Source organism: Carlito syrichta, unplaced genomic scaffold (genome assembly GCF_000164805.1).
Source record: "Carlito syrichta isolate Samal-C Ts95f unplaced genomic scaffold, Tarsius_syrichta-2.0.1 Scaffold302419, whole genome shotgun sequence".
NCBI classification, from domain to species: domain Eukaryota; kingdom Metazoa; phylum Chordata; class Mammalia; order Primates; family Tarsiidae; genus Carlito; species Carlito syrichta.
In genome coordinates, this window is record NW_007246515.1 from 178,881 (window position 1) to 193,266 (window position 14,386).

Genomic DNA, 14,386 nt, shown 5'->3' on the forward strand with positions numbered 1-14,386 from the left:
AAAAAAAAAAAAAAAAAAAGTGTAAACACAAAGCTTATATAGCTATTACAAATACCTTCAAAGACTATTTAGTGACATGGGAAAATTCTCATTAAAAGTTAAATAAGGCCGGGCTCGGTGCCTTAGCGTGTAATCCCATCACTTTGGGAGGCCGAGGTGAGTGGATTGCCTGAGCTCACGGGTTTGAGACCAGCCCCAGCAACTTGGCGAGACCTTGTCTCTACAATAAATAGAAAATTAACCGGGCATGGTAGCGTGCGCCTGTAGTTCTGGCTGCTTGGAAGGTTGAGGCAGAAAGATCACTGGAGCCCAGCAGGTCGATGCTGGGGTGGTCGTGAGCATGCCACTGCACTCCAGCCTGGGTGACGGAGTGAGACCCCAACTCAATAAAAAAAAGTTAAATAAGAGCAACTGGGTATAAAATTAGATATATAATCTTAATGAAAGATGTATAAAATTAATGATACAAGAAAGAATAATATCAAAAAGAACTATATCAAAATATCAACAGTGGGGTTATTTCTGGATGGAGGGATCAGGTGCTTCTTAGAAAACAACTTTATTGACCCCTAAATATGTACAACTATAATGTATCAATAAAAAGCTATTTTTAAAAATTGTATTGAAGTATAATTTACATACCATTAAATTCATCCATTTTTATTATACAATTGAACTACTTTTAATAATTTACCTATTTTCTTTTCTTTTCTTTTTTTGAGTCAAAGTCTCACTCTGTTGCCCAGGCTGGAGTCCATGGCACACTCACGGCCACCACAGCCTTGACCTGCTGGGCTCAGGCGATCCTTCCGCCTCAGCCTTCCAAGTAGCTGGAACTACCATGCCCAGCTAATGTTTTGGTTTATTGTAGAGATAAGGTCTTACCAAGTTACCTAGGCTGGTTTTGAACCCCTGGGCTCAGGAAGTCCCCTTGCCTCTGCCTCCCCAAGTGCTGGGGATTACAGACTAAGGCACCGAGCCCGGCCTTATTTAACTTTTAATGAGGCATGAGCCACCATGTCCGGTTAAAGATTTGCTTTTCTTTTCTTTCTGTTTTTTGGAGTTGGAGTCTCACTCTGTCGCCCAGACTGGAGTGCAGTGGCCGCTCCCAGCCACCGCAGCCTCGACCTGCTGGGTTCCGGCGATCCTTCCGCCTCAGCCTTCCGAGTAGCTGGAACAACAGGCGCGCGCTACCATGCCCGGCTAATGGCTCTGAGTTTTAATGATTGATAAATAGCTACTGAAAATTAAACCCAACATCTTACCATTTAGAGGTAGTTGTTAAGTACAGTTTTCAATTCAGAATATGCTTATTTTGCTTTTAAGTAATTCTTTTCTGTAGATGAGAATGTATAGTACTGTGATGAACTAAATTGACCTCAAATGCATTCTAGTGTACGTGTGTATACACAACCATATATTCCATTTAAAGATGTATTATTTGTTTTTATTACCAATTGTTCAATTTTCAGAGTAGCTTAACAGAAACCCATATAACTGATGAGACTCTTTGAAGTCATAGAATTTCATGCACAAATCCCTGGCTTCACGATCACATCATGTTCATTTTTAGTTTAGAAATAAATGCTGGCCGGACTTAGTGTTTAGCCTGTAATCCCAGCACTTTGGGAGGCCGAGGCAAGTGGATTGCCTGAGCCCATGGGTTCAAGACCAGCCCAGGCAACTTGGCAAAATCTCGTCTCTACAATAAATCAAAAATTAGCCAGGCATGGTTGCATGCACCTGTAGTTTCGACTACTTGGAAGGCTGAGGCAGAAGGATTGCCGGAGTGTAGCAAGTTGATGCTGGGGTGGCTATGAGTGTGCCACTGCACTCCAGCCTGGGCAATAGAGTGAGACTCCAACTCAAAAAACAAAGAAAGAAAGAAATGCTTCCCTGTTCTTGAGGGAGCACTTGATCTGTAACTGAAACACACTTGATCTGTAACTGAAATGTCGTGTTTTTATAAGATGTATATTATGAGCCTGTACAAAGGGTTTTTTTGTGTCATAATATCAGTCATAAATGCTAAAAGTGATTCTAAAACCAACATACATACTGCAAGCTAGGACAGTGTTTGTGATTTTAACGGGATTTAAATATTTTCTTAAAATAATGCCTGCTTTTCCCACAGTTTGCATGTAGCACAACTCTACATTTGCTGTCAATTACATTTACTTAAAAGAGTCCTTAAGATTTGAAACTTTTTTTCCTGCAGGATGACTGTGGGAATCTTTGCAAACTGCACCTTCTGTTTGAAAGTCAAGTACTTACCTCGGCAGCAGAGGAAAAAGCTGCAAACGAACATTAAGGAACATGGTGGAAAGTTTTCCTTCTTATTAAATCCTCAGGTATTTCCAAGTCTCATAAGCTAATGTTTGATAATCACTGTGCTTGCAGGGAACGGGGTCATGGTTAGGAGAGGAACCAGGGATTAGCAGCAAGAGACAGTGAGGGAACTCTGAGCATTAGCCAGAAGCATGAGAGGCCCCTGTGAGTCTGGGCCCTGGGAGGCCTATCCTCTCCCTGTCCTTAAGCTGCAGGTCAAACCCACAAGCCCCGAGAAGCAGTTATTATTAAAACACAACCAAAGACGAAAATAGAATTTCCGACCTGCCACACCCATTTTTGAAGGAGATAAGGCAGTCTGTAGTCACTTCCCAGATGTCAAGACTGGGCTCGGTGGCTCAGCCTGTAATCCCGCGCCTTGGGAGGCTGAGGTGAGTGGATTGCCTGAGCCCGGGGGGTTCGAGACCCGCCCAGGCAACTTGGTGAGACTTCATCTCTACAATAAGTCAAAAAATTAGCCGGGCATGGTAGCGCGGGCCTGTAGTTCCAGCTACTTGGAAGGATCGCCGGAGCCCAGCAGGTCGAGGCTGCGGTGGCCGGGAGCGGCCACTGCACTCCAGTCTGGGTGACAGAGTGAGACTCCAACTCAAAAAAAAAAAAAATTAAAGTCTAAAGTCATTCAGTACCAAGCCTGTCTACCCCTGTCCATTGCTGTTTCTCTGCTGAGGGATGGATGGGTTGGCTCAGCCCGCCCCTCCCTGGGCCTCGGCCCTGGGGCTAGGCCACAGCGAGCCTTGTCTGCTCTGTGAAGCCCCTTCAGCTGCAGGTAATATTAGAAATAGAATGTCCCTGTTTACTTCCAGTTTAGGTTGAATGGTTTATACTTCCCTTGTATGGTTTTCATTATATACATGTTTCACCGTTTCTGGGAATTAGTGAATGGTTCGCACCTGCTCTGCCTTCTTAGTCTGTCTTCCACATGGAGAACTGCCAAGACAGTCTCTCTTTCTCAGAACTCACATACTGTGAGCACAGCCTTTTGGGAAATTTTTTTTGCCAATGTATGTAAACATTTGAAATGTGCATATCACCGATTATAAAGGAGACAGCTCTGTAGGTAATGATGAGGCGTGATTGCCAAGGTAGTTAGCTCTGGAACTCTCAGGGAAGTTACTGCAGTGCCTCTGGGGAGAGGAGCTAGAAACAAAGTTAACATAGCACTATTCTTATTTAACCTTTTAGATACTCTACAACATTCCTGTACTATTTATTCAAAACTAAAAGTACAAATTAACAAGCTAAAATACATAAGTAATGAGTAACCTTTCTATACCTCCCTTTCCACTTCTAAGGAAATAACTCGACAAGTGCACAAAAATGTGTCCTTGAGGATATACATCACAGTGTTGTTTATAATAGTGAAAATTTAGAAATAACCTCTAAGGTTGATTTATCCATTATGGGTTGATTAATCATTATTTAAAATAATTATCCTTATTCTTTTAAAAACTTTATTTAAAAAATGTTTACATCACTAAAAATTGCATTGTTTGTAAAAGTGTTAGAAATCTGAGAAAAATTTTTACAAGCTACCTTAAGACTCTTTAAGGATGAAAATTACAGATACAAATTATTTAAATTTTGTTTGTACTAATACATGATGAATTGACCCTTTTTTTTCTTTAGTGCACACATATGATCTTAGACAATGCTGATGTTCTGAGTCAGTATCAACTGAGCTCTATCCAAAAGAAACATATTCATATTGCAAACCCAGATTTTATATGGGAGTCTATCAAGGAAAGGAGGCTTTTGGATGTGAAGAATTATGATCCTAACAGGTCACTGGACATAACGCCACCTCCCGATCAAAAAGCAAGCGGTTCTGGTAAGTGTTTCATAGTAAGCACTTAATGTGCCCTAGGGACTATAGTAAACTTTTGCTTTATCAGATAATAATAGATAAATAATTGTCCAGAAGTACTACAAAACAAATAGACCTTTTATTACCTCCCGAAAATGGGCAGCAAAGTAATGAAGGACAAAAGAATACTTTATCAGTAGAAATAACTTTCCTTTTTTTTTTTTGAGTTGGAGTCTCACTCTGTCGCCCAGATTGGAGTGCAGTGGCCGCTCCCGGCCACCGCAGCCTCGACTTGCTGGGCTCCAGCGATCCTTCCGCCTCAGCCTTCCAAGTAGCTGGAACTACAGGCGCGCGCTACCACGCCCGGCTGATTTTTTGATTTATTGTAGAGATGAGGTCTCGCCAAGTTGCCCAGGCAGGTCTCAAACCCGCAGGCTTAGGCAATCCACTCACCTTGGCCTCCCAAAGCTGTGGGATTACAGGCTGAGCCACCGAGCCCAGTGAAATAGCTTTCTTGACATCCAGTCTAATGGGGTCAAACTCAAAATGGCCACAAAAACCCTAATAAACTCAATACTTGATTGTAATTTTAACTAGGAGGGGGGAAAGCTTTGCGTTAAAAAGTTATTACCACAACTTAATGACTGGAAATTTTATAAATTCCATTTTGCTAGAGACATTCTTTCCAAAGAATGATCTCAAAAGAATCATATCTACTTTATAAACTCAGGTTTTATTTTGGAATCTGGCCAAGAAGAAAGACTTTGGACATAGAGAAATACACTCCTTATGAGTCACACAAAAAAATCAAGCAGTTCTGATAAACATTAACTTACAGTAAACACATGGCATGTGTTAGCTATCATAATAACTTGGTAGAAAATTGGCTGGGTGTGGTGGCACACACCTGTAATCCCAGATACTAAGGAGGCTGAGGCAAAAGGATTGCTTGAGCCCAGGATGTTGAGGCTATGGTGAGCCGTGGTCGTGCCACTGCACTCTAGCCTGGGTGACAGAGCAAGAACCTGACTCAAAAAAAAAGGTAGGGTGGAGCCTTTTTAGACATGCAATTGTCCAGAAATGCTGCTGATGATCAGACTTTTTTGCTGTCTCAGAAAATGATAGTTAAAACAGAAACAGGCAAAATAGTAGACTCCCTTCATGTTGAAAACACATTGTTCAACATTCAGAATAATTTATTCAGTTTTAGAATTATTACAAATACACTGATGATCTTTGAAATCTTCATAATGTAATTAAAACTGGAAATAAATTATTGCATTAAAATTCCTACATATCGGCTGGGCTTGGTGGCTCAGCCTGTCATCCCAGCACTTTGGGAGGCCGTGGTGAGTGAATTGCCTGAGCCCGTGGGTTCGAGACCCGCCTGGGCAACTTGACGAGACCTCATCTCTACAATAAGTCAAAAATTAGCTGGGTGTGGTAGCGCGTGCCTGTAGTTCCAGCTACTTGGAAGGCTGAGGCGGAAGGATCGCCGGAGCCCAGCAGGTCGAGGCTGCGGTGGCCGGGAGCAGCCACTGCACTCCAGTCTGGGTGACAGAATGAGACTCCAACTCAAAAAACAAACAAACAAAAAGAAAAATTCCTACATATCTTAGTGCTATAGATGGTGTTATGGTTCCTCTATACAAAAAATATGAAACAAAAGGTCATAGAGGACCCTTGAGTTTCCCTCCTGTAAACTAGAATATCCCCACTTCCTTTGTTTATGATGACTCTCAGGAACTCATTCTGACCCGGTAATATGCTATAGGATTTTAATTCATAGCTATTTCACAACTATGTCCTCTTTCAGAAAAGAAAAATGCCACTCAAAAATTGTCTGACTGTCAATGAGTTTCAAATAATAACAGATTAGAATTCTGAAATGCCTATTAAAATAGAATTAGGGGCTAGGCACGGTGGCGTATGCCTGCAATCCCAACACTTTGGGAGGCAGAGACAAGAGGACTGTTTGAACCCAGGGGTTTGACACCAGCTTGGGCAACATGGTGAGACCTTGTCTTTACAATACATAAAAAAATTAGCCAGGCGTGATGGTGTGCACCTGTGGTTCCAGCTACTTGGAAGGCTGAGGTGGAAGGATCACGAGCTGCAGTGACCTGTGAACATGCCATTGCACTTCGCCTGAGCCACAGAGTGAGACTCCAACTCAAAAAAAAAAAAAAGAATTAGAATGTTCTGGGAACCCCCTTGGGTCCTCTCCCATTTTGGGAGCTTTTGTGTCCTCTCAACAAATCCTTCTTAAAAAAAAAAAAGAAAAAAAAGAATGTATTTTCACTATCTTACACACACCTTACTCTTTTTTTTTTTTTGAATTGGAGTCTCACTGTGTCGCCCAGACTGGAGTGCAGTGGCACGCTCCCGGCTACTGCAGCCTTGACCTGCTGGGCTCCGGCAATCCTTCTGCCTCAGCCTTCCAAGTAGCTGGAACTACAGGTACGCGCTACCACGCCCGGCTAATTTTTTGATTTATTGTAGAGATGAGTTCTTGCCAAGTTGCCCAGGCGGGTCTCAAACCCTCGGGCTCAGGCAATCCACCACACCTTCCTCTTTTCCCGCTGGTATTGTCCTCAGATTACCAATAACTATAGCTAGTTTAAGGACATATTTATGAATCTTAACAATTCCAGGCCAGGCGCAATGGCTCACGCCTATAATCTTAGCAATTTGGAAGGCCAAGGCAGGACAATTACTTTAGCCCAGGGGTTCGAGACCAGCCTGGGCAACATAGTGAGACCTGGTCTCTACAAAAAATAAAAAAATTAGCTGGGCATGGTGGTGCATGCTTGTAGTCCTTGCTACTCAGAGAGGCTGAGGTGAAAGGATCGCCTGAGCTCAGGAGGTCATGGCTGTGGTGAGTCATGATTGTACCACTGCACTCCAGCCGGGGCAACAGTAGTGAGGCCTCAACTCAAAACAAAAACAATTCCAGCAGTCAGGTTAAAACTAATTTTAATAAACCTTTGTTTGTTTTAATTACAGAAGTGAGAACAGATGATATTTCCCTGGACGATGCCATAGAGAAGGAAAACATGGTGGAACTCACTAAGTAATCTACTTCTGATCCTTAGGACTCTACAGAATTTGCAAAATGTTTTGTAAACCTCAAGCACAGTTTTAAAATACTATTTGTAGACTTTTGTAGCATTTTAATTTATTTTGCTTATTTAACTAGTAAGTTTTTATTTATAAGACTTTTTATTTTAACTAATATAGTGATAATTATTTTTACCTTCTCAGTATTATATGAGCTTGTGTGTAACTGTTAGAATCATTGATTTTTTTTTTTTTTTTTTGAGTTGGAGTCTCATTCGGTCGCCCAGACTGGAGTGCAGCGGCCGCTCCCGGCCACCGCAACCTCGACCTGCTGGGTTCCGGCGATCCTTCCGCCTCAGCCTTCCGAGTAGCCGGAATTATAGGCGCGCGCTACCACGCCCGGCTGATTTTTTGATTTATTGGAGAGATGAGGTCTCGCTGGCCAGGCAGGTCTTGAACCCGCAGGCTCAGGCAGTCCACTCACCTCAGCCTCCCAAAGGCGCAGGATTACAGGCTGAGCCACCGATGTGGCAGAATCATTGATTTTTAAAATGAAAAATCACTGGCAATGAGATTCTGGCAGCCTGCTCACCCTCTCACTTTACTTTGCAGCCTTTGGAGTAAAGACAGTTTCTTACGTGTTCCCTGATATTTTCAAAAGTGGAAACAACAGCTCCTTCCTCAACTGGAGTATGTTGAGTCTAGAGTTCTGAAGTGTGGCTTCTTGAATCTCCCCCAAGCTGCTGTGTTAATTGAGCATCACTTTTGGTTTTCTTGTATTTGCCAGTAGTAGTGTTGAAAGACAACAAAATCTAAAATAAAAAGTGCGGATTATGAGAAGTCCAACTTCTTTCTTTTACAGAGGAGTTGACTGTGGTCCACAGAGGAGTGGCGGCTTCTTAGAGTCAGAACACAAATGACAAGCTAGATTCCTCCTCTGTATAATTCCCACACCAAACACAAGTGACAAGTGCCCGTTTCATGTGCACAGTCCATTTCTTTCTGCCTCTGCCTTTCTGCATGTGCCCTCGCCTTTCGGTATAGACACCGTGGTATTGGGCATCTGAGCTGGAGGAGCTTGCAGAGAAAGAGTCCAGCTAGTTTCACACAATCTTTTAGCCATTTCTAGAATACCTGAAGATGCATTAGGTACTTAGGATGTATTTTGAAAAGACTTAGAAGATCTACAAGAAAAAGTTTATCAAATTGTGCTTAACCTAAAATTCATTAGAATGTTAACATGTTAATTATACACTGTACAAATTTCAGGTTTCATACAGAGAATGTTGAAATTCCTCAGTTTCCTCAAGATTTTGAAGTTGCAAAATATAACGCCTTGGAAAAAGTAAGAGCTTGATTTCTGGTTAGCAAAATTAAAAAGAAAACCTGCTTGTCTGCCAAGTATTTTTCCTGTTCAGTCATGTTCTTATTGTTTTGAAAAGTTGTACATATTCTAAATGTCATTATTCCTTAAAATACAAGTAGGTTTTTTTTTTTGGTTTTTTTTTTGAGTTGGAGTCTCACTCTGTTGCCCAGGCTGGAGTGCAGTGGCACACTCATGGCCACCGCAGCCTTGACTTGCTGGGCTCTGGCGATCCTTCCTCCTCAGCCTTCCAAGTGGCTGGAACTATAGGTGCATGCCAAGTAGATTTTTAATAGTCAAAAAAAAATTTTTTTTTTTTGAGTTAGAGTCTCACTCTGTCGCCCAAACTGGAGTGCAGTGGCTGGTCCCGGCCACCGCAGCCTCTCCTGCTGGGCTCCGGCGATCCTTCTGCCTCAGCCTTCCAAGTAGCCGGAATTACAGGCATGCGCTACCACGCCCGGCTGATTTTTTTATTTATTGTAGAGATGAGGTCTTGCTGCCCAGGTGGGTCTCGAACCCGCGGGCTCAGGCAATCCACTCACCTCAGCCTCCCAAAGTGCTGGACACTAGTTGTTGATTTTCATTTGTGCAACTTTATAAAAAAAAAAATTTTTTTTGTTTTTCTTTTTAATGCAAAAGAAATGGAAATTCAACACAGTATAAATACATGGTGTCAAATCTACCCTTTCCAAATACAAGAAACTGTTAATAGCAGGAAAGAAGGTTTTTATTTTTAATATAATGCCAATAGTCCCAGCTACCTGGGAGTCTGAGGTGGCAGGATCGCTTGAACCCGGGAATTCAAGGCCAGTCTAGACAACGGAGCAATATCCCACCTCTCCCTCTCTCTTTCTCCGTGTGTGTGTGTGTGTGTGTGTGTGTGTGTGTGTGTGTGTGTGTGTGTACCGTTGCGCAGCAGCTCATGTCTGTAATCCCAGCACTTTGGGAGGCTGAGGCAAGAGAATCGCCCGAGCCCAGGGATTTGAGAAGGGATTTGAGAGGAGATTTGAGAAACTTGGACAGTTTGGCAAGACTTCGCCTCTACAATTAAAAATTAAAAATAAGCCAGGCATGGTGGGGTGTGCCTATGGTTCCAGCTACTTGGAAGTCTGAGACAGAGGGATCCCCTGAGCCCAGCAGGTTGAAGCTGTGGTGGCCGTGAATGCGTCACTGCACTCCAGCCTAGGTGACAGAATGAGACTCCGACTCAAAAAAAAAAGAGAAATATGTATGTGTGTGTGTGTGTGTGTGTGTGTGTGTGTATATATATATATATATATATATATATATAAAATCACTAGCCTTCCAAATGATGCCCCATTTGTACTTTTTAGCTATGTTAATAAAATATCATATATTTTTTCTGTTAAATTTAGTTTGTCTTAAAAATATAATATTACATTTCCCTCTGTGATAAAGAAAATATGAAAAGTGTTTTAGTATAAGTATGCAGATATATCTAAAAATACAGGAGGGAAAAACCAATAAAATCTTACTAGTAATTACATGTCTGTAGTAGGATTTCAGGTGATTTTAATTTTCTTCCTTATTCTTCTCCGTATTTTCTATCTTGTATTTCTAGATGAACAGGTATTACTTTAGAATGGTAATCCACGTTTGCAGATGGCAAGTGTGGTTTGTTGCTTCCCAGTCGCAGCTTCTGAAAGCACATCCTGTTTTCCAGGTGGGGCTGGAGGGAGGCCAGGAAGCCGTGGTGGTAGAGCTTCAGTGCTCCCAAGACTCTGGCAACTGCCCTTTTCTGGTGTCTGCACACTTCCTCCTGGCTGACGGCGTGCAGGTAGTGCTCTTGATGTTGATTCCTATTTGTTTATCTGTCCCTGTTCTTAACCAGTTTCCTTAAAATTGCCAATGAACCAGCCCACCTGCTAACCTTTTTCTTCTTCCCTGGTGTCTTAGCTCAGACTGCTGTAACAAATACCACAGATAAGGGGCCTTAAACAACAGATGTTTATTTCCTACATGGCTGGAGACTGGAAGTCCAAGATTGAGGCATGGCAGGGTTGACTTCTTCTGAAGCCTCTCTCCTTGGCTTGCAGATGGCCACCTTCTCGCTGTGTCCTCACATGGCCTTACCCCTGTGGTTATCTGTGTCCTAATCTCCTCTCCTTATATGGACAGTAGTCATATTGGGCCAGGGCCCACCCTATGACCTCATTTAACTAATTAATTAGCTCTTTAAAGGCTCTGTCTCTAAATACAGTCCCCTTTGAGGTATTAGGGGTCAGGACTTCATCATATGAATTTTGCAGGGTACAGTTCAGCCCATAACACCTGGCAAATAGCCTTGCAAAGGGAAATGTGTTCTCTTTTGGAGTATGGGAGGTGAGGCCCTCACTGCCTGGGTGGAGCGACATGGGGTCCTGCTAGAAGAAATGTTCCCTGGGGACAGAGCACATAGGGTTCCTGTTTTTGTTCCACATCATTTATGGGATATTTTCCTCGTGCACACCTCTGAAGGCACCCCATTGACACACTTCATTAAGCACCTGTTTTGTACGAAGCAATCTGCTAGGGCTGGGACCCAATGACAAAACATGCTTAATAGTCTCAAAAATCACCCTCAAAAATCACCATCTGGATAGAGGCAACACTTCCATCATTGTGATCCTCTGTGACAGTTCTGACCCTGAAATGTGTATGAAGTATGGAGTGCTCTGGTCACAGAGCTGTAGGGATGGCAAGAGAGGCTCTGCAGAAGCTGTGACCTTTGCCCTAAGTAGGTGTCAGGTTAGTTACAATCTAAAAGAATCATGAAACAAAAATCAGAATGAATGCATGAAGTTCAAATAAAATGCTGTGACACCCACAAGGGTGCCTTCTCAACAAGACATTCAGACTTACAGGTCTACTGTGGTCCAGGAAACAGTTGATTATCAGTGGGAATGGCCCGTACAGGATTTGGAAGCTTCTCTCTTTGCCCCCACCCTGGGTGTCAGCTTAGGTTCAGGGAAGGGAGACTCACAGGAGGTGGGAATGAGAGCCCTAGCTTAGAATCCCTATCCCAACAGGAGCCCAACCTCTTGCAACATCAGCATGAGTTCAGCATGCCTTCAAGGGTCTTACATGAGTCCTCAGGGAAGCACAAAGCTTGGATTTCCTATCATTGAACTCCCAGTCCTAATGCAGGTCATCAATGAGAGATCACTGTTACCTAAGCAGTTTTGCCCAATGTTGCAGCCCATATTCCACCTTTGTCAGGTGTCCATGGGAACAGAGCTAGAGAGTTAATTCAAGGTCAGACGTGCCAAGAAGGAGAAAGGGTTTTGTTAATCTTGTACCCAGAAATAGATACTATATTTTGTGGAGGATTTAGTTGTTTGGGTAAAGAGTTAGTAAAAATTGAATTGAAAACCATGGCAGTATGTGTTACAATTTTTCTCTTCACTGAAAACTGTAATGCTGCATAGGCCCTCTGTCCTGTTGGGTGCTTCCTCCCTCAGCAAGCCCGAGTCTGAGAACAAGTAGAGCGCCCCGGGTGGGCCTGGTTTGAGGAGAAGAGAAACTGGGCCTCCTTTCTAGAAATAATCCTCACGCAACCCGCGATGAAAGAGCCATTCTGCAGAAGAGAATTTCCCAGCTTGCCCTGCTCCTTGATATGACCATTTTGATAGAAATCTTCTAAAATTATGTGAAACTTTGCTTTCTTAAATGCAGTGACCTCAACATGCACTTCTCTTTCCAAGTTTTGGTGGCATCCTGCAGCCAATCTTGGGGGGGTCATGTCAGTGTCCAAAGTAGTGTATCCTCCTGGGGAGGGTGCTGCATCCCCTAACCAGGGCCTTAAGCAGCATTTATAAGGACGCCAGGGCTCCCAGCTGAGGCAAATTCTCCCATATTCTTAGGATAACTGCTTCATTATAGAGTCAGGGATTTTCCAGAAGAGCAGAAAATGCCACATCCACAGGCAGTTTGGAATGAAGGAGGAACTGGCGCCTTTCCTAAGGCCCTGTTCTGTGTAGTCAATGCAGTTGGCACAACCTGACAGTTTTCCTGCTGCCACCTGGAGCGCCCATCCGCGTACCCTGAAGAAAGGATACACTAAGAGCACTAAGGAGAAGATAAGCGTCCAAGAAAACTAGACAGCTCTGTCTGTCAAATGTCAGGCCCAAGAGCTGATCATAGGTGGGCTTCTGGTACTGGCTATTCAGGAAATCTGATCCTCTGGCCCAGAGCTTGTCAGGAGGCCTGAGAGACAGGCATGGTCTTGGTCCTCAGTGAGAAGCCCAGACCCTATCCTGCTTCACAGTGATGTCAGGGTCTTGTGCCTTCTGACTGACTTTTTTTTAGATTGGAAAATATAGTTTATTTGGAAAGTAAATTAGAGAGAGAGAGAGAGAAGATTCACCTCTCCAAGGTAGGGGAGGGGATGCCAGAGCTAGGAAACACGGCTGTCATAGCTCAAAGAGCCATGTGGACACACTAGAGTTTAGCAAAGCAATGGCCCTGACTGTCTTAGCAAGAGCAGGCATGCATTCTTTTGTTTTGACTGTGTGCCTGTCTCTAACAATACCTCCTTTCTGAGGTTTTTTTTTTTGTTGTTGTTGAAGCTCGAGTCTCACTCTGTCTCCCAGGCTAGAGTGCAGTGGCATATTCATGGCCACCCCAGCGTCAGCTTGTTGGGCGCCATCAATTCTTCTGCCTCAGTCTTCCAAGCAGCTGGAACTACAGGCACACACTACCACTCCTGGCTAATTTTGTATTTAGTGTAGAGACAAGGTCTCGCCAAGTTGCCAGGACTGGTCTCGAACCCTCGGGCTCAGGCAATCCACTCACCTCCGTCTCCCAAAATGGTGGATTTACAGGCTGAGCCACTGAGCCCGGCCAAGTTTTTTTTTATTTTCTTCCCCTCCCCTGATTTATTTTCCTTATTTCCAGAATGCTGGAAAGACTGATTTCAAAGCCAGTTAAAATGGATTGTGAGCCGGGCTCGGTGGCTCAGCCTGTAATCCCACACCTTTGGGAGGCTGAGGTGAGTGGATTGCCTGAGCCTGCGGGTTCGAGACCCGCCTGGGCAGCAAGATCTCATCTCTACAATAAATTTTAAAAAAATCAGCCAAGCGTGGTAGTGCATGCCTGTAAGTCCGGCTACTCGGAAGGCTAAGGTGGAAGGATCGCTGGAGCCCAGCAGGTCAAGGCTGCGGTGGCCGGGTGCGGCCACTGCACTCCAGTCTGGGCGACAGAGTGAGACTTAAACTAAAAAAAAAAAAAAAAAAATGGATTGTGAAGTAAGTCTGTAGGCTGGGAATGAACCTTTGAATGACCCTTAGTGATTAATAATGGGTCACTTCTGTCTATTGTGCCATTTCAATCTTTTCTCCTCTTACATCCGGGTTTTAGGCTGTTTTGCAAAGAATGGAAAATTTTAGTAATTCTTTGAAAAAAACTAGGTTCTAAACTCCTTCATGGCAGGGACCGAATGCCTTACTTATGTTCAGAACATAGTAGCTGTCCAATAAATAGAAATATGCAAATAATTACTGTACTTTTGGTATATACTGTAATTAACAGACAAGAAGAGAGTTCTCAGTAAGGAAAAGTGCTGCAGATGCATGTGAATACTATGAAAATTACCTTGAAGAGCTGAACATGCAAGGATTTCTACTAAGAGAACACTTCACGCCCGAAGCAACGCAACTGGCATCTGAAAAATTGCAAGCAGTGAGATTGACCTAAACATGTTATTTTGTGTATTGATTGAATGTAGTATTCTGAGGGTGCCAAACAAAATGGATATACATTTTTTTTTTTTTTAGTTGGAGTCTCACTCTGTCGCCCAGACTGGAGTGCAG

At 43.3% G+C, this 14,386-nt stretch overlaps 1 protein-coding gene across 1 annotated transcript in view; it reads left to right on the forward strand.

The window, feature by feature from the left end:
• Nucleotides 1-2,216: 2,216 nt before the first annotated feature.
• PARP4 (poly(ADP-ribose) polymerase family member 4) overlaps nucleotides 2,217-14,386 on the forward strand; it is an 81,329-nt gene continuing 69,159 nt past the window's right edge. Inside the window, 6 exon segments of the mRNA XM_008056624.2 lie at nucleotides 2,217-2,351; nucleotides 3,976-4,177; nucleotides 7,160-7,226; nucleotides 8,483-8,558; nucleotides 10,261-10,374; nucleotides 14,106-14,255. Coding sequence (XP_008054815.1) covers nucleotides 2,220-2,351; nucleotides 3,976-4,177; nucleotides 7,160-7,226; nucleotides 8,483-8,558; nucleotides 10,261-10,374; nucleotides 14,106-14,255 — 741 coding nt within the window. The 5' untranslated portion in view covers nucleotides 2,217-2,219.